Source organism: Ziziphus jujuba, chromosome 2 (assembly GCF_031755915.1).
Source record: "Ziziphus jujuba cultivar Dongzao chromosome 2, ASM3175591v1".
NCBI classification, from domain to species: Eukaryota; Viridiplantae; Streptophyta; class Magnoliopsida; order Rosales; family Rhamnaceae; genus Ziziphus; species Ziziphus jujuba.
In genome coordinates, this window is record NC_083380.1 from 26,423,854 (window position 1) to 26,451,399 (window position 27,546).

General features: G+C 35.2%; 1 protein-coding gene and 1 non-coding gene across 8 annotated transcripts; both read right to left on the reverse strand.

The window, feature by feature from the left end:
• Positions 1–18,087: 18,087 nt before the first annotated feature.
• TRNAL-CAA (transfer RNA leucine (anticodon CAA)) lies at positions 18,088–18,171 on the reverse strand. Its single transcript has one exon. It is a non-coding gene; the product is annotated as a tRNA-Leu (tRNA).
• Positions 18,172–20,250: 2,079 nt separating this feature from the next.
• Positions 20,251–24,303, reverse strand: LOC107419235 (uncharacterized). 7 transcript variants are annotated; one of them, XM_048467239.2, is made up of 6 exons: positions 24,099–24,303; positions 23,315–23,343; positions 22,668–22,870; positions 22,329–22,567; positions 21,088–21,236; positions 20,251–20,663 (listed from the first exon to the last, which is right to left on the reverse strand). In XM_048467239.2, the coding sequence occupies exons 3-6, from the start codon at positions 22,844–22,846 to the stop codon at positions 20,451–20,453; spliced, it is 780 nt and encodes a 259-aa protein (XP_048323196.2). In that variant the 5' UTR covers positions 22,847–22,870; positions 23,315–23,343; positions 24,099–24,303; the 3' UTR covers positions 20,251–20,450. The 7 variants fall into 7 exon arrangements, with proteins under 7 accessions (XP_048323196.2, XP_048323195.2, XP_015883463.3 ...); XM_048467238.2 differs by having other exon boundaries at positions 23,315–23,376; XM_016027977.4 differs by having other exon boundaries at positions 22,668–23,057; positions 24,099–24,301.
• Between the last annotated feature and the right edge of the window lie 3,243 nt (positions 24,304–27,546).

Below are 27,546 nucleotides of genomic sequence, written 5' to 3' on the forward strand. Positions count from 1 at the left end.
GACTTCATAAATTGGTCTCCAAGTAAAAAAACTCTAATTTTGGGTGTAAGGTATTTAAGACTCACAATATAAATGGACTATATGGTATTCGATTTTAGAAATTTTTGAGTTATTAAAGTGTTTTTGGTATATTGATAAGCATCCCATATCTTTGGTTTAATTTTTGAAGCGTAAGAAATATTTTATTATTAGTTTAGGCACCAAGGCTGATATTGGAGGCGATCCGATGAAGGTGTCGGTTTGAGTTATAATCTATAAATGATATTTATTTTCTAAAATGGTATTGAGAATTATGTATTGATTTTATATGATATCTAAATTACATTATTATTATTATGGAAATTATTTGAATAATATGCTTTACTGCATGCTACAAAAATAATTGTTTAATTTATCATATTATAGTATATTAAAAGGAATGGTTTGGCATAAATAAATTTTGGCATATGGCTATATGAGTATATATATGTTTATATTGGTATTTATGAGAATATTTTGATATGATGATTATGGTTATTATTTGATAACTTTTATGAATATTTTGGGTTATGAGTTGGATATTGAATTATGAATTATTGTGTATCATACTATACCATAGATATAGATTTGTTGGATTATGATTATGCATGCTTATTTGGTCATCATCTACTTGATCAAATGATTATTGAGGTTGAATGGGTGGTCCTAGTTTGTAAAGCCTCTAAAATGCCAAGTGTCGCGTCGATAGTTTCCCTTCCTTAGTAGTGGATGACACATTAGGATGCTAGTTGTGATTATGCGACATGTTATAATAATAGTTATCGTACACACCGATTTTGTTGGATGCACTAGAGATACAATATATATTTATATATATTTATGAATCATGATTCATAAAAGTATTATTTTATTTTTGAATGGATGGATATTATCTGATTTGAAATTCTTTATCCTATTTATAAAATTGTTATATTTTTTGTAAATTTTTTTAATCAAAATAGGGGAACTTTCAAAGAATAAAAGTGAAATTTTGAGAGAAAAGATTTTTAAGAATAATAATTATTTTTGTAATATTTTATATATTCACTTACTGAACTTGTTCCATAGTTTTATATCTTTTTTAAAATTATTCTCCTAAATCTCAACTGATAGATTACGTACATCACATCCAAGCAACATATGATGACTCTGATAATAGTATATACATTCTATCTTTTGTTGATTCTAATGTATAAATTATAACAAGCCCTTCAATATTTGTATTTGTTCATTTTAACTTCATAAATTACTTTGGTGGATTAATGTAATATGTATGACTGTGATATTATCTTTCTTTCTCTCTTGGATCTTGGGTTGAGACCCTTGATATTTGTGTTAATGGTTTTATAGGAATTCTATTATAAAATGTTTATGATATTTTATCTGTCCTGTTAGATGATATCCAAATTATGAAGACATTTTATTGGATTTGAAATAGAATTTGGCAAGGCTTCCCTATGCAAAACTACTTCAGTTGTCAAAGAAAGACTTTGAAAGTTAGACTAGATTTTATTAGGTTTTTTCTAAAGGTATTTAGGTTATATGGACTAATGAGATGTTAATGGTGGATGTCATCTTTACCTTTAATCAATTTGTTAATCTCTTAATTTATAATTCTAGTAAAAATCCTTGGTTGCTTACTGTGATCTATGCTAGTCGTAAAGATATAAAAGGGTAATAATGATACTAACAAGAGAGAGATGTATGGGGGTTTATTAAACTTTATTCCTTCGAATAAAATTACAAATGATTTGTTTAATAGTTGTTTCATGATGGACTTAGGATCTATTAGACCTAAGTTCACATGAAATAATTGTAGAATAGGGCATGCTATTATCAAAGAGAGATTAGACAAGTCCTATGAGAATATTAAATTGAGAGAACTCTTTCTTGAAGCTTTCATTAGAAATCTGCCAATGTCAACTTCTTACCATTATCCAATTCATTTTGTTGAGCAATAATGGATATTATGTGTTGTTTGAAACAAATCTCAAACCAAGTAAACAAATAACACGAGGAAAAATAGCAAGTAATAAATGAAACCAAGCATAACTACTAACTACTCTAGAGAAAGAGAGATAAGAACATAAATAAAGAGAGAAAACAAGAAACAATATACCAATATTTAATATGGTTCAACCAAGTTGACCTACGTCCATGTGTAAACAAGGTAGGATTTCGTTTTATTGATCTTGAAAAAACACAAGTTTAAGTCTCCAACAATAGCTCCTAAGAGAATTCACTCTTTCTCACTCTAAAGATGATTTCTCATTTTACAATTTTCACTTAGATCAAGTTTCAACAAAGATATAACAAAGTGGGGTTATTGTAGCATTTTGGCACTTTAGATCTCATTAGTGCACTTCATGCCTTAAGCCTGTGTGCCCACATGCTAAGTGCTGTGAGCACTAGCAGCCTAGCACGAGCTGAAGCACGACAAACATGCTGCTACTAGCACACTTGTGAGGTAGTCCCTGACGGCCCATGCATAATAGTTGCTAGTGAAAGGTCATGATGCACCCGGGGCGCTACTAGTAGCGGCCACATGCTCTAGTTGTTGTCCACACCCCACCATAGCTCATAGCACATGCCACCATATTTGCCAACCTTTATTCTTCATACCTCTAACACTGGTTTTATCGCTTTATTTTCCTGTTACAGACTCTATTAAAGCTTAATAACCCTAACTTCATGTATTGGTGATCCTATAGGGCTCCCCTTCCCTTGCTTACCAAAGCACCTAAGGAGCCTTCGGGGTCAACCCAGCGGCTTCTATTTCGTTAATACCATTTAACATATAACCATACACCATCAAGCTTGTACCATTTAGAGTCACAAAACAACACTCTTGGTTTTGGAGAATAGTCACATTTTGAATTGATTGCTAAAGCCTTTTTGTTTTGAGATGACTTGGTTACACCATAAAGGTTTTGATTAGTTTGAAAAGAATGAATGGAACTTTCATAATTCTAATTTCCAGGAAAGTTTGTGTAGGTTTTCTACTAAGTTAGGCAAGCAAAAAATGAGGTTTTTGGAAATACTTTTCTCAAGAAAATTGGACTCTTAACCAGACTGAATGGGATTCATAAGGTTTTATGCTTGAATTATAGTCCTATCTTGATTCAACTTGAGAAACAGCTTACCAGGAACTTTAATGAAGTGCTTTAATAGGATGAAAGCCTATGGTATTAAAAACCTAGATGTAGCTGACAAGGGGTGATAGGAACACTAAGTTTTTCCATCTCTCCACCATTATCAGAAGAAGGAAAAATAAGGTTGTTGCTCTCCAAAATGAAGAAGAGCAGTGGATTGATGACAAATGTTGTTTAAAAAAATTGGTTGTTAGTTATTATGAGAAGTTGGATAATGCTGAACCCATTGAGGGAGTGGAATTCCTCTGTTCCTAATTTGTTTCTTATGCTAAGTAAGTTGGATAGAGCTAGCTTGACTAGGCTTACTTCTGATCTTTAAATAAAGAATACTTTGTCTAGGATTGATGCTTGAAAGCCCTTGAACCTGATAGACTTCTTGTTGATTTCTTTCAAATATTCTAGAATATTTTGAAGCTTGATGTATATAATTTGGTGAAAAGTGTGTTCAATAATGCCAAATTTCCTACTGGTTTAAATATGATTTTTATATTAAAAATTCCTAAATTGGATAAGCCTCAAAATATGTCCAACTTTAGGCTTATAAGTCTTTGCAATACTCTTTGTAAGATTGTTAGCAAAGTGATGGTGCAGCAATTGAGACTGATTATGGAGAAACTTAGTTTTATTCCTGGTTGTTAAGTCTTGGATAATGTAGCTGTGGTTTAGGAAATGCTGCACTTTATCAATAAAACCAAGAGAAAAGAGGGTTTCATTGTATCGAAGATTGATATTGAGAAGCTTATAATAAAGTTAGTTGGTCTTTTTTGCTGAGAGTTCTTAAAGAAATTGGTATTCCACAAAGTTTAGTGTAGCTTGATTTGGCAATATGTTGTTGTGGAAGACATGGAATTCATTTGGAATGGGGAATTAACTAGATATTTTATTTCTAAAATGGGAGTGAGACAAAGTGATCCCTTCTCACCTTTTCTTTTTATGTCAGCCATTGAGAAACTCGTTTGCATTATTATAAGGCAAGTTCAGTTTGTTTGCTGGTATTCTATAAAGATTACTCCAGGTGGCCTTGAAATTACCCACCTTATGTTTGTGGATGACTTGATCTTATTTTCAGAAGCTTCTATGGATCAAGCTACTACAATGATGAATTATCTGAACCTATTTTGCAACAATTATGGTGAGAAGATAAATGTGAACAAGTTTCAAATTTTCTTTTTAAGAATACCGTAATTGATTCTAAAGATGATATGTGTAGAATTACTAGCATCCCTATTGTTGAAAGTCCTAGAAAATATCTGGGTTTCCATCTTTTTACTAATGGTAGGAGTAATAAAAACTTTAAGAGGTGTTTGATAAGCTGCATTAGAAACTTGCCTCTTGGAATGCAAAGGTGCTTTACACTATTGGGAGAGTCACTTTTCTAAAAGCTGTGTTAAATTCTATTCTTATTTATTCAATGCTATTTACCAAATTTTATAAACAAAGTGTGATGGATTAGAGAAGCTGAGTCGATGATTTCTTTAGCATGAGGATTATCTGAAATAGAAGCTGTATATGGTTAAATGGGACTTGATTTTTTTTTAGAAAAGCTATTAGGTTTTTAGAATAAAAAAACTAAAACTTATGAATGAAGTGTTGTTAATGAAGATGGCATGGAGGCTTTCTTAAAATAATTACAATTTGTGGAGCCATCTTTTTTGAAGTAAATACAATGTTAAAGTGGAGGTTTGGAATTCTAATAGAAGGATTAAACGATCTTGTATTTGAAAAAAGTCTTAATCTAAGCAACTACTTGTTAAAAGGAAATTTGGCTTGGAAAGTTAGGTTTAGAGTAAAGGTGAACTTTTAGGAGGATGGAATTCAGATAACTTGAATCTTGATTGGAACCTAAGAGTTATTAATGTAATAAAGAATGGTGGATGGAATTTTAGCTTTTCAGGCTATCTCTAATATCTATATGTTCCAATATCCATAGATAATTCTATGAAGGAGAGATTTTCTTGGTGGCATTTTACTAATGGTTAGTTTTTTGTTAAATCTACTTACCATTGGAAGACAAAAGGTGATAGCATTGGTGATAATTAAGGTTGGGATATTATCTAGAAATGTAAAGTGATTCCTAGAGTTCATCTTTAAGTTGGTTCTTGGTCATAACAAATTGCTTTCCAGTAAAACTAGCTTTAAACGTGCTTTGATTTTAAATCCAAATTGTGACATTTATGGTGTTGGTATTTAGCATTCTTTGCATGGTATGAAGGATTGTAAAATTTTTCATTAGGTTTGGTCTAGTTTGGGTGCGTTGGATGGAGATCCAATCTTTTTATTATAATTACAAAGAGTGGCTTGAGGTTAATTTGAATGGAAAATCTAAATTTTGGAGCCTTGGTTTTGCCATGTCTATGGATTGAAATGTGATTTTCTTGGTTACTTACTAGCTTATTAGAAATGGCATTATAAGCTTCTGTTCGAGATTGATTTTGTTCTCCCTTGGTATCTTAGAGAAACCATTTTGAGTTATTCTAAAGAGATCGTTCATAATATGTCTTTGAATATAGCTCGTGTTTTGACAACTTAAATCCATATTTTTTAGGAAGCTCCTAAGGAAGGATGGATGAAGATTAACACAGATGGTAGTTATAAGGAGTCTTCTAGAAATGTTGGTTATGTTGGTGTTATTCGTGAGTGTGGAGACAAATGGCTCTCTGGTTTTTGTGTTAATTTAGGTTGTGCGAGTTAGATTTATGAAATAACACCAGTTTAGAGAAATATTTTCTTGACTTACTTTCATTGATGTAACCTTTCAATATTTATATACATAAACTGATATATACAACAGAGAAGTGATAAATACTAAATCATTATTCTATCAAATAATACAATGATAAATATAATGTCATTATCCCATTAGCAGATATAGATAAACTATTATCCAGATAAACCAACTATAGTAACAGCCCCCCTCAAGCAACTATAGGAGAGGAACGAAGCATTAGTTTGCTCCTTAAAAAATGAAAGCGCGGAGCAGACAAGACCTTGGTGAAAATATCTACAATTTGATCAATAGAAGGAACATGTCTGACAACTAGATGTTGTGAAGCAGCCTTCTCACGAATAAAATGAACGTCCACTTCAATGTGTTTAGTTCTGGCATGGAAAACATGATTTTTGGCCAAACCGATAGCACTTAAATTATCATACCATAAGATAGGAGGTACAACAATAGGAATATGTAACTCACGAAAAATAGAATGCAGCCAAACTATTTCAGCAGTGACACTTACAAGACTTCTATATTCAGCTTCAACAGAGGATCGTGATATTGTTGATTATTTCTTAGCACATCATGTTATCAAGTTAGAACCAAGATATAACCAATAACTTGTAGTAGATTTACGATCATCTAGACTTGATGCCCAATCAGCATCACAAAACCATGAATGTTCATATTTGAAGAGCTACAAAAAAGTAAGCCAATGTTCATTGTGCAATGCAGATAATGAAGTATCCTTTTAACAGCTTTCCAATGAGACTTAAGAGGTTGATGCATATTTTGAGAGACTCTGTTAATAGCAAATGCAATTTCAGGCCCAGTAACAGTGACATACTGAAGGCCACCAATGATACTTCGATACAATGTGGGATCCTAAAACAAGGTACCATTAAGAGCAGAAAGCTGTTGTCCATTGACCATAGGTGTGGGAAAAGGTTTAGCATCATGCATCCGAGCCTTAAATAAAAGACCTTTGATATATTTACTTTCAGACAATAATAAGCCACCATGAATATATACAACTTCAATACCAAGAAAAAAATTCAACATACCCAAGTCTTTAAGAGTGAACATTGAGTGTAACAAGTTAACCACAGTATCAGTCTCCTTGGAACTGGTTCTAGTAAGTATGATATCATCAACATTGGCAAGAAGATAAAGAGTAGAAGTCTCTGTATGCCTTATAAACAAAGATGGATCTAATTTGGATTGTTGAAAGCCAAGCTAAAGAAGAGCACATGCCAATTTGGAGAACCAGGCTCATGGAGCCTGTTTAAGACCATACAATGCTTTATGTAACTTACAAACCAAATGTTTTGTTCCTGGAGCAACAAAACCCAATGGTTGGTTCATGTAGAATTCTTCTTCGAGTTCACCATTCAAGAAGGCATTATTAAAGTCTAATTGACATAAAGTCCAATTTTGAGCTAAAGCAAGTGTAAGAAGAACTCGAATGGTAATAGGCTTGATAATGGGACTACATGTTTCATTGAAATCAAAACTCGGTACTTGATGAAATCCCTTTGCAACAAGACACGCTTTGTATTTGTCAAGACCACCATCTGAGTGTAACTTAGTTCGATACACCCACTTACAACCAATGACATGTTTTCCTGGTGGAGCAAGAACTAATGTCAATGTTTTATTATACTGAAGAGCGTGGGATTCATATGTCATTACAGTAGACCACTATGGTTATGAAAGGGCTTTTTTAAGGGTCCTGGGTTCAAATAAAATATTAGTGGCCAGAAAAGTTTTAGGTTTCAACTTACCAGTTTTGCCACGAGTAATTGTAGGATGTATATTAGCGCCTGCATGTGATGTGTTGGATGGAACTGAAGCAATGGGCTAGCTCCCTGGTTGTGGTGAAGAAATGATATGGTGCATAAGAGATGTAGACGTTGACTGTGAGAGAGAAGCTAAAGTTGTTGAAGCTAATTCAACTCCGGGCTCGGTGGAGGATTGTGATGTTGGAATGCCATTATACCACTTATTTACTTGAATAATTGGGATAGATGATTGTGAAGAGTTGGTAGTAGCTTGCTGTTTTGAAAACATTGAAGCATATGGAAAGACAAACTCATCAAAAATAACATGTCGGGCAATATAAAGTCTACCATCCTTACTTAGACATTTGTACGTTTGTGGAAGTTGCTGTAGCCAATAAAAATGCAGGGTGTATAACGAAGCATAAGCTTTCATTTGTTGTAGGGCGAAGATTTGGAAAACAACAGCAACCAAATATACGAAGCGTAGAATAATCTAATTTCGTGCCATACAAACGTGGTGACTGCCTGTTAAGATTCTTTGAAGGCAACTTATTAATCAAGTGAACAGCAGGTAGAAAAGCCTCATCCCAAAATTTAATTAGTAAAGATGCTTAAGCCAATAATGCCAAACTTGTTTTAACTACGTGACAATGTTTTCTTTCAACAATCCCAGTTTGTTCATGTGTCTGGGGAAATGATTGATGAAAAAGAATGCCATGTGATTGAAGAAAGGAAAATGGTTTAAATTCACCTCCTCCATTTGATTGTACCATCTTAATTTTAGTTTGAAACTGTAACTCAACTTGGTTTTTGAACATGACAAAGGCTTTAAAGGCTTCTGATTTATGTTAAGTTGAACAATCCATGTAAATCTAATAAAATAATTAACAAAGGAAATATAGTATTTGAATCCATTGTAAGATAACATAGGAGAAGGTCCCTAAAAATCCAAGGTTATTAAATGTAAAGAAGCAGTGTACTGAGTAGACGAATAAGGTAAAGTTAAACATTTACTCTTTCCAGATAGACATGCAGAACAGATAGAAGATTTATTAGAATTTGAAAATTCAACATTACAATGTCTCATAACCATTTCTGTGACCTCACAAGAGGGATGGCCTAACTTTTGATGTTACAAATTTAAGTTTGATACACCAACATCCTTATTTGCAACTAAAGCAGCAAGCTTAAAATTATTAGAAAGCATAAAAATCCTAGAGAAGTCCGATCCTTGGTGCAAACAATAAGAATTTGGTTTATTCTTCCATTCATAGCCTTGAGACTGTTCTGCATTGCTCCTAATGTTAAAGACATATAATCCATGTCTATGCCTTCCTTGAAGAAGTATTGCCCCCGTAGTTCGATCCTTAACAAAACAAACATTGGGATGAAATTCAAAGAAAACATTATTATCACATGTAAACTTTGAAACACTAAGTAAATTCTTGGTGATTCTTGGAATATGCAACATATTCTTTAAGTAAAGAAGCTTATGTTGAGAAATAATTAAAGATGAGCCAGTATTTGAGATCTCAAACCTTCACCATTGCCCATGAATATTTTTTCTAAACCAGTATATTCCTGCTTCTCCATCAGATAAGTTGCATCGGGTGTGCAATGATTAGTTGCACCTAAATCTGGATACCAGTGAGGATCAATCAAAGAGTCAGGAAGAGCAACCATGGCAGATATGTTACTTTGATTATTCGGTCCTTGATATTCCTAGCTCTGTGGAGCTATGTGTCCTGGTCTTTGACAGAGTTGACAAATCGGTTTGTTAGAAGAATTGAAGGAATTGTATCTGAAGGCACGATAACCACGACCACGACCACGGTTGCTGCCTCATCCTCCATAATTAGTCATTTCGAAAGTACTACAATTCCCATATTGAGAGTTTCTCTGATTTCTGTTGTTTGCACCTAAAGTTGGACCAAATCTATTTGCAGAGATGTGTTTGTTAGCATAAACATTAACTTGCATTGAATTGTCAGTGATTGTATTGTGCTGGTCTAAACGGCACTCTTGGGCTAACAACATTGAACACACATCAGCAAGTTTCATTGGTTCCATCCTTGTAGTGAGAGAAACAGCAAAGGCATCATATTCACTGCCAAGCCCACTTAAAATATGAAGAATTTGATCTTCTTTATAAATAATATGACCTACAGAAGCAAAGGCATCAGTAATATTTTTCATTTTTAGAAGATACTCAACCATCGACAGACCACCTTTCTTGATTATTTGTAATTGAAGTTTGTATTGCATCTTCCGTGCCTGTGATTGTGAAGAGAAAAGACGTTCAATTCTTTCCCGTACCTGAAAAGATGTATCACACCCTACCATTTGTGTTTGAACATTATGTGTGATTGACTCCAATAATCAATACATTAGTATTTGGTCATATTGATTCCATATGACATAATCATTGTTGATAACTCCTTTCCTATCATCTAGAGTCAGATATTCAAGAGGCATGGCATCTCTATGACGTATGTACTGCAGCAGCCTATTTCCTTTGATAGCAGCAAGAGCTTGTTGCCTCCACTAAAGAAAATTATTTTCATCAAGCTTTGTTGAGAGTGGATGACTGAACATTCTTGAAATTTGAACAGTAAGTGTAGAAACAATAGTAGAAGTATTGCTGGTAGTAGCACTTGAATCAACTGACATGGTGAAATTTTAGAAAAAAAATGTGAAAGGAATTATAGGATCTGTTGAGGCTCTGATACCAAGTTAGATGTATAAAATAACAACAGTTTAGAGAAATATTTTCTGATTTACTTTCATTGATGTAACCTTTCAATATTTATATACATAAACTGAAATATGACAACAGAGAAGTGATAAATACTAAATCATTATTCTATCAGATAATACAATGATAAATATAATGTCATTATCCCATTAACAGATAAAGATAAACTATTATCCAGATAAACTAACTATACTAACAGTGCGAGTGTGCTGTTGGCTGAATTTTAGAGTCTTTGCATGGTTTACAGCAAGCTTGGCAAAACGGTTTCAAGAAGGTAATTGCTGAACTTGACTCTAGTATTATGGTGGGATGGATGAAGGGTGAAATTGACCTGCTGCATCCTTGCTTTAGTCTAGTCATGCGTTGCGAGGAGTTGTTTGTGAAGTCCAGCCGCACCAACCAACCTCACCAACCACAGCCGCACCAACCTCACCAACCACAGCCACCATTGTTGACATGCTGCACCGATCAACAATTGTGGGCTAAGATGTTGAAAAGTGTGGCCTTGTAAGCCTATAAATAGGCTCCTTACCTTTGCATGAAAACCAAGCCAAGAGAGCAATCTCAATCCTCCCAAGTGAGGAGAATTGAGAGAAAACTCCAAGAGAGAGAGTTGTTTAAGTTCCAGAGAGAACTGGAGAGAAGAGTGAGCAATTCCAGAGAGAATTGGAGAGTGCAGAGAGAGGTTCCACGAGAGAATCCTCCATGAGAGAAGTTTTTATTTTTGTATTCTATTTTTAAGAGATTAATAGAATTCTTTTATTTTCTTCTCATATTTCTTCTCTAAAGTGGTCAGAGAACCACAACAAGTGGTATCAGAGCCCCAGATCGAGAGCTTGGGTTCAAAATTTGAAGAAACAGAGCCACTGTTCTTCAAGTTGGTGTTTCGGAAAGTTGCTCAAATAATTAATTTGACAATCCCAGGTGAAAGTACCCGACGAGAGGAGAACAACGAAGTTCGCCGGAGAGAAAACGGACGTCCCACGCGCCCGCACGCGCCGACTGAAATTTTTCTGCAACTGTTCACGCGCCCACGCGCCGCACGCGCCGTCTGGAGGTTGAAGACGACCACGTCAGCAGCCACGTCAGCGAACCCCTGCCACGTCATCTGCCACACCAGCGACATGTCATCAGCCACGTCATCTGCCACGTGGTGCCACATCAGCACCATCTGCCACGTCAGCAATATTTTCTGAAATTACGGAACGGCCCCTGAAGTTTCGAAAATTACGGAACAGCCCCTGAATTATTGGAAATTACAGATTGACCCCTGTAGTTTTCTGAAATTACGGTGCAGCCCCTAAACTATTGGAAATTACAGATTGACCCCTATAGTTTCTGTATTTGCAGGTTGACCCAGAAATTTTGTGAAATTATATTTTTTGCCCCAAAATTTCTGGTAATTATATTTTGACCCCGGAAGAGTCAAGTCCACCATTTTCGGCCGTTCCGGACGCAACGGTTAACTCCGTTTTGCCAAATTCAGCTCCAATTTTGGTCAAGCCATAATGTCAATGGAAGAATCATCTTCGGGAGCTATGGTTAAGCTCACTGCCACAAATTATACACTTTGGAGACCTGGGATGGAAGATCTCCTCAATTGTAAGGATCTGTTTGATCCTATAGAAGCTAAAGGTGAAAACCCCGATCCCAGCAAAGTAGCAGAATGGAAGAAATTAAACAAGAAAACGATCGGTCAGATCAGGCAATGGATCGACCACAGTGTCTTCCATCATGTAGCGAAGGAAACAGATGCATATGCCCTCTGGACAAAATTGGAGGACATGTACCAGGCCAAGACTGCTCGGAACAAAGCCCTGTTGCTTAAGCGATTGGTACATCTAACATTACAGAGTGGAACTTCTGTAGCCGAGCATACCAGTGAGTTCTAGAGCTTGGTAAATCAACTATCTGCTGTGGATTACCAACTAAGGGATGAGGATCAGGCCCTCCTACTTCTAAGCTCTCTTCCAGACAGTTGGGAGACATTGGTAGTCTCTCTCAGCAATTCGGCCCCGAATGGCAAACTTACTCTGTCTATGGTTAAGGATGCCCTATTTAATGAAGAGGCCAGGAGAAAGGACATTGGCATGGATCAGTCACATGCCCTTGTCACAGAGAGAGGAAGACAGCAAAGAGGTGGTCGAGATAGGGGGAGAGGCAGGAGCAAGAGCAGAGGCAGATCTACAGACGGCAGAAAATCATCGTATAAGTGCTATCATTGTGGCCTGAAGGGTCACATGAAGAAGAACTGCAGAAAGTTGTTGAGAGAGCAGAGACTCCAAGGTAATCAGCCGAAGAAGGATGGAGAGACACTAGTCACTTGTACAGGAGAAGTGGCGCTCTGCTCCACCGAAGAAGAGACATGCCTTCATATATCAACCCAAGATGTTGAGTGGGTAGTCGATACTGCAGCATCCGACCATGTCACTCCACACAGAGATTTCTTTAAAACGTACAAAGCAGGAGACTTTGGTACGGTAAAGATGGGAAATTCCAGTTTCGCAAAGATTATGGGAACTGGTAATATTCAGATAAAAACGAATATTGGTTGTACAATCACTTTGAAGGATGTCCGTCATGTTCCAGACCTTCGGCTTAATCTACTTTCGGGAGCAGCCTTAGACAAGCAAGGCTATGACAACTACTTCAGCAAAGGCACATGGAAAATGACGAAAGGTGCCATAGTTGTCGCCCGAGGACATATTTGTGGAACATTGTACAAGACTCATGTGAAGATATGTGCAGACAGCCTCAATATTGCAGAAGGAGAGGCGTCTCAAAATCTGTGGCACCAGAGACTCGGTCACATGAGTGAAAAAGGATTGTCCACTTTGGCAAGGAAGAAGCTTATCACTGTTTGCAAGGATGCTGTGCTAGATCCTTGTAATCACTGCTTGTTTGGTAAGCAACATAGAGTCTCCTTCAGTTCCTCTGCATCGAGAAGATCAGAGTTGCTTAGTCTGGTGCACTCTGATGTTTGTGGTCCCATGGAGGTGGAATCATTAGGTGGCAACAACTATTTCCTGACCTTCATTGATGATGCTTCACGGAAGGTGTGGGTATATTTCTTGAAGACAAAGGACCAGGTACTGGATTACTTCAAACTGTTTCATACCATGGTAGAGCGTGAAACAGGAAAGAAGCTGAAATGTCTCCGCTCAGATAATGGAGGCAAGTATACTTCCAAGGAGTTCGATGCCTACTACAGAAGACACGGCATTCGACATGAGAAGACGGTCCCTCGTACCCCACAACATAATGGAATAGCTGAAAGAATGAACCGAACCATTATGGAAAAGGTCAGAAGTATGATCAGTATGGCTAAGCTGCCAAAGCCATTCTGGGGAGAAGTTGTTCATGCCGCCTGCTATTTAATCAACAGATCACCGTCAGTACCGTTGAATTTTGAAATTCCGGAGAAAATGTGGTCGGGTAAGATTCCCTCCTACTCTCATTTAAGAGTGTTTGGTTGTTTAGCTTATGTACATGTATCCAAGGAGCTCAGACAGAAGCTCGATGCAAGATCTACTCCATGCATCTTTATAGGATATGGAGACGAAGAATTCGGATACAGGTTATGGGACCCGAAAACAAAGAAGGTTATTAGAAGCAGGGATGTAGTATTCCATGAAAACCAGAAAATGGAAGACATTGAAAAGCCTAGAATGTCTCCTAATTGTAGTTCTAGTGCCGAGAATTTTTGTCCTAATCCAGCACCAGCACAAATAGCCACAGAGGATAATGAGGTGCATGAAGATATACCAGAAGCAGACCAGGAGGAAGAAGGGGATATTGAGCAGGGGGAGACTCAATCCTCTCAAGCAGCTGCAGGGCCATCACAGCGGTCAGATGATGGTACACCTCCTGAAACCAGTGGTTTACAAGTTCGGAGATCTGAGCGAGGCCGAATTCCATCAAAGAGATTTCCAGAATCTGAGTATATTCTGCTTACTGAAGAAGGGGAGCCAGAGAGTTTCCAGGAAGCTGTTTCTCATCAAGAGAAGGAAAAGTGGCTGCAAGCAATGCAAGATGAGATGAAATCCTTGCAGAAAAATCATACTTATGAGTTGGTTAAGCTTCCAACAGGAAAGAAGGCACTAAAGAATAAATGGGTGTTCAAGCTCAAGAAAGATGGCAGCGGAAGGGTGGAGAAACACAAAGCCCGATTGGTGGTCAAAGGATTTCTTCAGAAGAAAGGAATTGACTTTGATGAGATTTTTTCACCAGTGGTAAAAATGACTTCAATTCGAGTCATTTTTGGTTTAGTAGCAAGTCTAAACCTAGAGCTTGAGCAGATGGATGTGAAGACAGCATTTCTTCACGGTGATTTACATGAAGAAATCTACATGGAGCAGCCAGAAGGATTTGAGGTTTCAGGGAAAGAAAACCTCGTATGCAAGCTAAAGAAGAGCTTGTATGGCCTCAAGCAAGCACCAAGACAATGGTATAAGAAGTTTGACTCGTTTATGGTGAGTCAAGGCTATAAAAGGACTGCAGCAGACCAGTGTGTTTATATTCAAAAATTTTCAGGTGGAAACTTCATTGCACTTTTGCTATATGTGGACGACATGTTGATCGTTGGACAAGATGCAATGAAGATTAGTCAGCTGAAGAAAGCATTGTCTAAGTCTTTTGATATGAAAGACTTAGGACCAGCTCAACAAATTTTGGGAATGCAAATAATCCGAGACAGGAAGAAGAGAAGGTTATGGCTATCTCAAGAGAAGTATGTTGAACGGGTGATAAAGAGATTCAACATGGATAAAGCCAAACCGGTCAGCATTCCACTTGCAAATCATTTTAAGTTGAGTAAGAAAATGTGCCCCTCATCCAAAGAAGAGATAGAGGAGATGGCTTCAGTACCATATTCTTCAGCGGTAGGAAGTCTGATGTATGCAATGGTGTGTACCAGACCAGACATTGCTCATGCAGTAGGTTTTGTGAGCAGATTTCTTTCAAATCCTGGAAAGAAACACTGGGAAGCAGTCAAATGGATTCTCAGGTATCTTAAAGGTACATCAAAGCTGTGCTTGTGCTACGGGGGAGGTGACCCAATCTTAGAAGGCTATACAGATGCAGATATGGCCGGAGACCCTGATAATAGAAAGTCTACATCAGGTTATCTCTACACTTTTGCAGGGGGAGCTGTGTCATGGCAGTCAAGATTGCAGAAGTGTGTTGCTTTATCCACTACTGAAGCAGAGTACATTGCCGCAGCGGAAGCGGGTAAGGAAATGTTGTGGTTAAAGCGTTTTCTCACAGAATTGGGCATCAAGCAAGAAGACTACAAGATACATTGTGATAACCAAAGTGCCATGGATTTGAGCAAAAACTCAATGTATCATTCCTGTACAAAGCACATTGACATCCGCTATCATTGGATACGCGAAGTAATAGATCAACAGTTGCTGAAACTGATGAAGATCCACACAAAAGAGAATCCAGCAGATATGCTAACAAAAGTTGTTGCTCAAGAGAAGCTGAAGCTATGCAGAGACATAGCTGGAATAGATGGCAGATGACCATCAGTTTTAAATGCGGCTGGAGGGGGAGAATTGTGAAGTCCAGCCGCACCAACCAACCTCACCAACCACAGCTGCACCAACCTCACCAACCACAGCCACCATTGTTGACAGCCACCATTGTTGACATGCTGCACCGATCAACAATTGTGGGCTAAGATGTTGAAAAGTGTGGCCTTGTAAGCCTATAAATAGGCTCCTTACCTTTGCATGAAAACCAAGCCAAGAGAGCAATCTCAATCCTCCCAAGTGAGGAGAATTGAGAGAAAACTCCAAGAGAGAGAGTTGTTTAAGTTCCAGAGAGAACTGGAGAGAAGAGTGAGCAATTCCAGAGAGAATTGGAGAGTGCAGAGAGAGGTTCCACGAGAGAATCCTCCATGAGAGAAGTTTTTATTTTTGTATTCTATTTTTAAGAGATTAATAGAATTCTTTTATTTTCTTCTCATATTTCTTCTCTAAAGTGGTCAGAGAACCACAACATTGTTGTGACTTGATTGAGACAAGGAGGTAGTGCACATTTACAGGGAGGCTAATCAAGTTGTAGATTGCTTACCTAACTTGAGCCATACATTTTCTTTAGGTTTTCATTCTCTTGCTGCTCCTGTTACAGAGGTGAGAGATTTGTCATTTGCTGATTCCATGGGGTCTCTTTTTCCTCGTGTTGTTGCATTGCTGTTTTTGTTTTGTTTTTATAGGATAGTTCCCTCATTTCTTATCAAAAATTAAAAAAATTTAAAAAATGCAAGTTCTTATTGTGGAAAAATCCATGGAACAAGAACTTCACCAAAAGAAATGTTTTAAGATATAGCATACCAGCCATGAACCTGGGATTCACTTAATCCACAATCAATGTCATTGTAAGCATTATATTATCATATGTATAATTTTAGTCAGTTCCATCCAATATGATATTGCATAAAAAACGAGTTGAATGCATTGGAAAAATTAGTATGATAATCATTTGTTACCTAGTAGCATTCATTTGAGAATTTATTGAACATTGAAGAAAAGAAATAACTAAGCAAGAAAATACTTATCAAAAGTTGTTATGCAAGTCTGTAAATGTCTTTGTTGGACATAAGATAATTGTAGATTTTATGCTATTCTGATAAACTCCATAGAACAAAAATAATACTTAAGAATGCAGATAATTAAATATTTTAATCAAAAAAGATGGTAGATGAGAATCTTTAATATAAGGTCCTTCAATTTCCTGTTCTAGTCAAAGAAAATTAGTCGGATGAGTATTTTCAACTTCAAGCAAGCAAGCAGATAAAATTCATAGTACAATATTTTTTTATACCTTTTTTCCTGTCAAGAGGTGTTAATGGACAAACTTAGCATGAACCTTTTCGAAATTACTAATAAAGCAAGAAAGTATTATCAAAGAAAATGGAAAATGATTATTCCCTAATGTAGCATTAGAATTTCTAAATAACAATCAAGTATCTCTAGAAATTATACCGCTCAGGATTTAAAATAAAATTAAGAAGTTGAGTTCTAGGATGAGAAAAATAGAAGAAGAGACACATTTCAAATTGACGACTTCATGTGATTAGTCACCTTCTCTTATACCAAAGTACATTTTAATAGGACACATCTACATCTATGTCATAGGTGTACCCAAAAATCTAATAACGATTCATCAACGATTTCTTTTACTGTAGAAAATAACACTAAATTATAAAAAATTAAAAAAATTAAAAAAAAGAAAAAAACTAAATTGTCAACCAATTCAAATTGTTGAGGTTCATTTTGATAAACATGTTTTTCTTTTTTGCCATGAATGATAAGTGGCTATTATAATAGTCATTTATCATTTATTTATGCTTAATTTCTCAAGAATAAAAAAAAAAAAATCATAAACGTTTGATAGCCTTAAGAAAACAATATATGGTTTTGAAAGTAATGAGCCTTAGGAAAATAAAATATGGTTTCAAAAGTAATAAAAAATAAATATCAAAACCATTTTAAATTGTCTATAAAATAAGATTCATTTTGATAGCGCTAAAGAAACCAAAATATGATTTTGAAAATAATGAGCCCTCGAAATACAAAATATGGTTTTGAAAGTAAAAAGAGATAAAACTTAGAGGTGGGATTTGAACCCACTCTCAAAATTTGGACCTAAAAAGGAAATAAATGTCAGAAGTGGGATTTGAACCCACGCCCTCTAACGAGGACCAGAACTTGAGTCTGGCGCCTTAGACCACTCGGCCATCCTGACTTGATACTTGATGGTTGACTGGTCACAACACCTGACTTTATAAATATAATTAGGGAAATCATGAGAATGCCTGCATCAATGAGGCACAAGATTCATAACCCTTTTGCATTCTCTCAAGACCCAATTTTGAATAAGTACTTTGTCAGTTGAGTTTGCTCTCTAATCTGTTTATCATTATTCATTAGTTTATCTTTAACCCTTACCATCCTGCAGAGACTCCCAAAATTATGTTAAAAAACAATTGAATTTAAACCACCAACAAAATGTTTTATTTTGTTTAGTCTAACATTAACTCCTTACAACAATAATTTATACATGTTTAAGAAATTTATTTATTTCAAATTTCAACATAGACAATTGAAGCAAAAAAATAAGAATTCAATTTGGTATACAATCATAAATCAATTTTACTTTTGTGTACAAGGTACAAAGCCCCATTTATTTATTAAAAAGGATTGAAGATTTGTTCCTTTTTTCGATAGGACATTTTTGGAACTTAAAAAAAGAAAGAATATGACCAAATTTGTGATAAATAAACTAATAAATTTCTGTCATACTCATTTGACCAAAACTGATAAGCTCATGTTCATTATGAAAAAAATAAAAAATAAAAAAAAAATAAAAGATACAACTTTATCAAAATAAACTTTACAAACAGGCAAAGAGCAAACCCAGATGAGAAAATTAGCAACAAATGAAAAGCACAGAGAAAATTAGTGAAAAAATAAAAAATGAAAAAGTTGCTTAAACAGCAAGAAAATAACAAAATAACTGGAAAATGGACGAACTGTAGAGAGAGAGAGAGAGAGAGAGAGAGCTTTGAACTCTTAAGCAGCACGCCTGACAAAAATGAAAAATGGACTTTTGAATTTGTGTATTTCCAATCTTGGGCTCCCAAAACATAAGGGAAAGATTTTATGCACATTTATCTGTCATTATTTACGGAAAGTATGACAAAGGAGTTTATGAAGTTCATTTAATAGTGTATAAAGAACTTTCTTTTGTCAGTGCTACTATAAAAAAGATGTAATTTGTGATTAAAACAACAAGGTCATTAATTCAAGATACGTTTTAGTTAAATTTTGTGAACAATATTGAAGGGGCTAAAAAAAATGGTGAACAATAATCTTTAAAGTCCAAAAATAAGTATCTTTGTAGATATTATATATATATATATTTATATATATATATATATATATATATATATATTTTTTTTTTTTTTTCTTTTTCATAATGATATCAAGTTCAAATCCCTATCCCAATATTTAAAAATAAAAAATCCTCCAAAAATAAGTTTCATGATATTTGTAGTGATATATTTTCTGTCTGCTGTAACAAAATTTGCTGCTATTTGACATACTATGTTATACCAAAACAAATATATTTTGCAAATGCAAAATTTGTATATTAGGTGGTAAATAGCCAGCATGTTTAATGATGAACAGTCTAGTTCACAATGACAATCATTATTAACTCAATGACCTGGTTCGATCAAGCATACGGCTAAAATTTCCTCTCCGATTTACTAAAATAATAATATAAATGGATGAAAATTTGACATAAAAAGCATTATATGGTAACGAATTGCACCTTTAGTGCAAATTTCCAATTAAATATTACGTTCAGTACAGATTGTGTTTACAGCCCTATTATTGAATCTTGGTTCAATTCATTTTAAGCAAACTCAATTCACAAGCTTTGATTAATTGCTCTTTTCTTCATTTTCTTTTTTAGTGTTAATACTTTGAAAAAATAAATAAATGAAGACTGATTGAATCTTCAGTCAAAATTTTTTTTACTCTGCTCAAGTCCAATTTGCTAATTCTTTTCTTTCTTTTTTTTTTTTGTTTTTCCCTGAATAATTTGCTGGCTCTATTAGAAAATTATGTAGTCACCAGTGTTCACACACATGAAAAAGTTAGGTTAATATAATTCATTTTTTAGGGACACACCAATGTTCCTCCATTTTACTTCAACTGGGGAGTGAGACAATTTTTCTTTTTTTTTTCAATGAAGGTTCTTTGTAATGTTATGGTACCAAAGTTGGCACTATCTTCAAATTTTACTCATAAAACCAGTAAACACAATTATTCATGTTACTCATCAAAAACGTTAAAAATGTTAAATATAGTATACAATTTAATTTCACAATTCATATTAAATTGAACTCAAAAAAAAAAAAAAAAAAGTTGCTAAAATTAGGGACTGCATCACCGAAAAGCACCTCCCTCATAAATTAATACGAGAAAAATCAAAACTGAAATAATAAGAGAGACATGTCACCTACGATGCAAAGCTGCTCTCTCCAATTCATGCCTCAACAATAGCTTAGTTGATGGACAAAATTTCGTATCTGAGAAAGAGTCCAAGGCATCAAGCTCTATGGTTCTCAAGGAAAAATCTGATTTGAGTGCCTCGACAGTTTTTTCCATGAACGCTTCCCTTGGCATATAGTCCTTCATGCGGCATATAAATTCCAAATGATTCCTAGCCTGTAATCAAAATAAGTATCTTAACCACATCTCAGTATCTAAGCAAGCACATAGACAACATACCACTAATACAGCAGCAATACAATTTGAATAATTAGTTTTCCATCAAAATGTGTAATGTTTACAAACTATTCATATGGCATCTGACTAGGAGTACCAGGTAAAATTTATGCAAAGGGGCTATTTGGTATGAGTATGGCACATCTTACTGTGGAGTCTGCACTATAGCAATTTGTGCAACTATTTATAATAGATTATTACCATATTAAAGACAACAGAAAAGATTTTCAAATAACAGGATTGAAGTCCAATAAAGTAATTGATGTAATCATTTGGGAGGACTGATCTGAAAACCATTGTAACAAATTAAGAAAACAATTTTTATGTTGCATAAATATGTATAAAGTTCAAGTCTGCAGTATACCAGTCGATATTCTGGAACTCGTTTTGGGTGTTTCAGATAGGCCATATTCCTGACATCATAGTCCCATAAAAATGATGTGTGATGGATCCACCGATTCTTAGTAATAGATTGAGCATTCCCACCAAACTTGCAATTGCCAAATACATAATCTAAAACCATATGAGAACAAGTGCACGTTTAAGGCATGCCTATTTCTGGATTACTTGCGCCAGAATCTAATCAACATTAACAAAATAGCGTCAACTAGTGTTCTGATAACAAGATTTACATATCAAGTCATAAGCCAAACGGCAGAAACTAGTGGCAAAATAAAAACATTAATATATATACATATATATATATATATATATATATATATATGCATATACATACATAAAAGAGATGTAATCTATCAGACAATAGTCATCCACAATTTAGCAACTGAAAGCTAACTACAACATATATGGTTAAAAACAAAGAACAGACCAAAATTTGTTTACATTTGAGTTTTCATAGTGTCGATGTCAGCATGTCTAAGCATCAAGTTGCATCAAAAAATGTCTAAAACATTAAATTTAAACATATAAAACTTTAAACACCCATATAGCATGTATAAACCTAAGTACTTCCTACCAAAAAATGTTAAAAACTAAGGACAACTTTATGTCCTTAAACCTAAAATTATTTTCTGTACAATTGTTCGCGTTTAATTGCAACGTTCAAAGCAATGGGATAATCTAAACAAGGTAAATAGGCCTTGAAAGTTCAAATTACTGCAATTATCCTATTGCAACAGCCTTGAGCCTTCCAAAGTAAACCATATTACTAGAAGTAAAAAGGCCTAACACCGCACAAACACAAGCACACACAAATTCCAGGAAGGATGTTTTATTGTTAGCACTCAAGTCAAAAGTTATTTTGGATTGCTTGGTAACTAAGATATGGAGGCCTACATGAATAAAATAATTATTAAGATATTTACAGTTGCAACAATCTAATCATTTGGATTACTCTCCACAAGCTAGCCCGCTCAAGGAATTTTCTATAACTACAAAAAAATTTAAGCAACTCTATAAAATCTATCTCGATAACTTGAGAAAGTTCAAAAACTATTTAAGATAGGACAAGTGTGGAAGTTATGTAGCCAAGGTATTCTAAGAAATATCTGCAACACCACTTACTGCACATACATGTAAACATGCTGAATGAGATAGCATATGGTTGCAAATTGTAATGAAAACTCAAGGGTTTCATTTATGTACCATTTTCATGAAGATGGAAATCACCAATCCCTTGAAACACCCTGGAGTAGACATGGCCACTCCAGGACATAATAGGCCTGGGATACGGTTGCAAGCCAGCCACAGCATCCTTGTTGCATATCAATGTGACAAATATTGTACCACTGTCAACAACAACTGTACCACCTCCAGTAAACCTTCTGATTACAGGAATCTCATCTTGTAACACAGAATCAATTTCAAGAAGCTCTGCAGGTACCCTGCACAAAGGAACTTAAATGGAATCCTTTTGCCATTTCCAGTGTTCAAACTTTAAAAAACACAAATTAGGTAAAAAGATATATACACAAGATTACTTACCCAGAAACACCCATAACTATAGCACGGTCATTGGTTCCATCATTCAAAATGCACCAATTTTCTGATGAGGTTCGTAGCAGCTGCTCTTCTATATGAAGTTGCCGTAAAATAGGAAATCCTTTTAGTCTGATCAGATTCATCAATGGAGAAACAATCCTCCTGCTCTGAGGTATACTCATTGGCAGCCAAAAATAACAAATTTGCTGCCAGATAATGTATATCAAAGTTTACAAAGATTGAAGCTATAACGGCAGGATCTGTGTGTGTCTTGGGACAAAGGATTTGACTGTTGCAGCCCCACCTCTGTTATTTTCTTGCTACTTAATTGCTCTGGAACCTGAGCATCCTCTATCTAATTACAACAAGAGAGCCTGGGGCCCGATGGTGAAACTGCACAATATGCAGAGAATAGCAAGCAAGGATCCCCTAATTTAATTAAGAGCTATTCCAATTTTGAATGTTCGTTTTAAATTTCAGTACAACTATCTCCACAAGCTCATATGATATGGTTATCAACAAATCAAATTTTTATTTTTGATCATGTTTCAGTACAGTCTCTAAGCTTTTATTTCTAAGTAGTACGGTTCTAGTCTTCTAGAGCATGACTTGTTGTAAAATCATTAAATTATCATAAAACCTACTCTTACCACGGCACAAGTAGAGGTTTAACAGTCACCTGCTCCATACATAATCAGGTTGCATGATTTAGCTGACAGAAGAATAAGAATTTCATACTGACTACAAATTCAAAAATACATATACCAATTGCATTGGAAAACCAAATTGAACTGAACTTTTTAAAAGACATCAATATCTAATAAATGGGTTTTTAATCAACAGCACATAAGCATTGAACTTTTGAAGTGGGTTACGTAACTTTTTATAAACTGTTTGATCATGGATAAGAATCTATACAATAATTGAATGAGAACATTGAATGGCTGCTGAAAAAAAAAAAAAAAAATCCCATTTTCAACATTTTCCACATAAATATCACATAATCTAACTCAATAAAAAATTAAACTTTCTTTATTGTTAAAACTCAATGATAAATTTCAAACCTTTCTATCACAATCATTAGTAAATAGTAATTATGTTTTTGAGGGTCTATAAGTTTGACTGGCAGTCTAAAAGATGCATTATACACTAAAATTCATCCGAACAAGCAAGGATTTACAGTCGTGTAAGACCCCAATATCATTTGGAAACTACCATTATGAACATAGCCCTGATTCTTCAGACCCCAGTTATCTCAGTTTGAAAATTTTCATCAAAAAAAAAAAAAAAAATCCCATCTAAATAAATGTTAGCTAAACATCAAAATGATATCAGAACCAGCAATCGACTTTATTTACCTTGTAACCGGTGATTATATTCAGGAACAAAGAAAAGAGAGAGAGAGAGAGAGAGAGAGAGAGAGAGAGGCCTTACTGGGGGTGGACGGAGACGGCGGTGGGGGCGGCTCGGCCTTGGAGTAGTCCGGCGGATAGTGGGTGAATGGAGGAAGAAGAAAAATAGAAAGGGGAAGCAGAGAGAAACTGGAAAGTTGGAAAGAAACGGGAAAGATGAAGAAAGTGTCGTTTTGCCTTTTATGGACTCAATGATAGTTGTCGTTTTGCTAAATTGATATTATGAAGACTGGGGGGGAGAAAAAAACAAAGAACAACAACAACAAAAACAACAAACAACAACAAAATAAAATCTGAATTAAAAAAATTGAATAAATAAATAAATGAAATATTGAGCACAGATAAATATGGAAATTTTAAATAACATAAACTAGAATAATATATATATATATATATATATATATATATAGAAGAAGTTTATAACAGCAATACTTGATGGATTTTAAAACACATATAAAGAATAAATTTTTTGAATTTTAAAGGTTTTTATTTGGTTTTTTTCCTTCAATTTCTTATTTTTTTATTTATTTTAAAAAATAGATTCTTTTTAAAAATTTATTTTTGTTATTTTCTAAATATTTTTTTTTCTTAGTTTCTTTAATCCTTATATCCTTTAATTTTTTATATTCATCTTGAAAAATACTTTTTTGTAAAGACTTTTACAAATTGTTTTATTTTTCAATTTTTTTAGTAAAATAAATAAAAAAAATTTGTACGATATACATACATATATATATATATATATATATTATTTGCTAGCGCCATATATGCCTTTTTATCCGTATAATTTGACAAATTGGAAAGCCCTATATTTACCACGTATATGGGACATTGAGTATTTTATTATTGCTTTCATTTTTAAGAAAGAGAACTTCTTTTTTGCAATGTAAAAAAATCTACATATAGCCTCAAAAATATTTAAATTACCAAAATACTCATCCAATTTCCTTTTTTTTTTTTTTTCCCCATAATATCTTCTTCTTCTTTGAAAGCGCAAAAAATTAAAAATTAAAAATTAAAAAAAAAAATGCCTCTCGTTGTCCAAAGAAAACAAAAACCACCACTTCCGCAATTTGCTGGAGATAGCCACCAAATCTTTAATTACTTTTAATTATAAGAGAAGCTAAATGTGCATTTTTTTTTTAAAATTTTTTTTTTTAAAGGAAAGGGTTTACAAACCCAAAAGGCCCAAAAGCAGCTTGCCTACACAAGGGAGTTGGCGGGGAAGCCGTTCTCCTGGGCAACAAAAAAAGAGGAAAAAACCAGGGAAGGCTTTCCATTGATATAGTTCCAGTCAGACCTTTTTCCTGGCACCATTTGCTAACAAAATGAGCTAAGAAGTTTCTCTCTCTAGGAATCCAAGTAAATTTCACTTCCTGAAACTTGTTCTTGTATCGATGAATGTCTTCTAGAATTCATTCTGTCATCCAGTGAGCTGTGTGTAGATGTTGGTAATTAATATTATCAATGACATGTCTGGAGTCAGACTCGCACCAGACCCTGTTCCATCCTTCGTCCTCAGCTATAATTAATCCTTGCAGAACAGCCATAGCCTCTGCAGCCTCTGGAACGTCCGTCTTGTAGTCTGTTGCTTTAATACTTAGAACTTGCCCCTCATCATTTCTGGCCACCACACCTACAGTTCCAGCTCCATTTTTGACAGCCGCGTCAGAATTAATTTTGATGAAGGTTCTTGGAGGTTTGTCCCAAAACACCTTTGCAAGTAAGGCTGGTCGTAAAGAGCACTCCTTAACTGCTGCTGCCTTAGATTCTTCAAACTTGAAATTCAACTGTTGCATCGTGTGATTTAAAGAGAAAACCTTCTTTTCAAACCTGGAAAGATTTCCAATTTTCCATATCTGATCCAAAATAAGGGTAGCAAAAATAAAGAACTCCTCCGTGTCTGCATAATGCACTGGTAGGACCTTACAGGGATTGGCCAGCATTAAAAGTTTCCATTCTAGTGAGTAGTCTTCGAATGCCTCCTATTTAATGCTCCACGGCATTGCAAACCATAGCGGTTTTGCTACTTGACAGTGAAAGAATAGGTGATTGTTCGATTCAAAGCAACCACAACCGTGGATGCAGTCCGACCAACTAACTTCCAAATTGCACTTTAAGAGGTTTTCCGCTGTGGCTAGACCCCTATTGGAAAGTTTTCACAGAAAGAATTTCACTCTTTCTTGAATTTTGGCAGACCAGATACACTTCCACCATTCTGAATGTGACATAGAATTCCAAAACTCCAGCCTAAAAGCTCATTTGACAGAGAAACTTCCGCTAGTATTGCCAGTCCAAATGAGTTTATCCTCCATTTCACCCGTTGAGCTAGGAATTATGGAAACGTTCCTGGCAGTATTACTATAAAAAAGTTGATGTATCTTCTTACTGTTCTAGCTTCCATCTGCATTCTTGAGAGTGTTCACCATACCACATTCTTTAGGGGATTCATCTGTCAGCGGGATAGGTCTGTAATTTGGGTTGTTTGGAACCCAAGGATCCTCCCATATGTTAATGTTGTTCCCTCTTTCTACCCTACAGCACAAACCTTTCTCTATAATCTTCCTGGATTTGAGGATTCCTCTCCAAGACCGTGAGCAGTTCTTTTTGGTGCAACTAATGAATGTTGTGCTGGCATTTGGCTTTTAGTGCTTTAACCCAAGGTCGATTAACCTCTGTGACTAATAACCAACTTACTTTGCTCAGGAGAGCCAAATTCATATCCTTAAGCCTTCTCAGGCCTAAACCACCTGCTGTCTTCGGCATGCAAATCCTAGACTAGGCGATCGGAACCAAGTGCCTGTCTCTATCTTGGTTGTTCCAGAGAAACTTGCTGGTCAGTCTTTCTACATCTTGACACCATTTCAAAGGAAGGCTGGTATTAGACATAGCATACACAAGCATCACATTTATGACAGATTTTATTAAAGTAGATTTTCTAGCCTGAGAAAGAAGCTTTGACTTCCAACCCTGTAATTTGAACTCAATTTTTCGCTTTAAATCTTCATAGGCTTGAGTGATCTTCCTGCCCACGAACAAAGGGTTTCCTAGATATTTGGCCTGGTCTGAGATCTTATTCAAACCAAGCAACATTTTAATGTTTGCCTTCATTCTCCCTCCTGTGTTCTTTGAAAAGAAGCATCCTGACTTTGTAGAGTTAATTTTCTACCCTGTCCATATGCAATACTGCTTTAAACAATTCTGAATTTCCATGACCTCCTCCATATTAGCTCTAAAAAACAACATGATATCATCCGCAAAAAAATAGATGAGAGATGGCTAGACTTGTTCTACCAATTTTGATGCCATGTATCTTTCCTTCTCTTTCGAGCTTTAGCAGCATTCAAGACCGCGATTCCGAATAAATGATGAAAAGAAATGGAGATAGTGGGTCTCTCTGCCACAAGTCTCTTTGCATGTTGATCTTGTTGGGAAAATATCATAGATGAATATATGTAAATACATGTGGA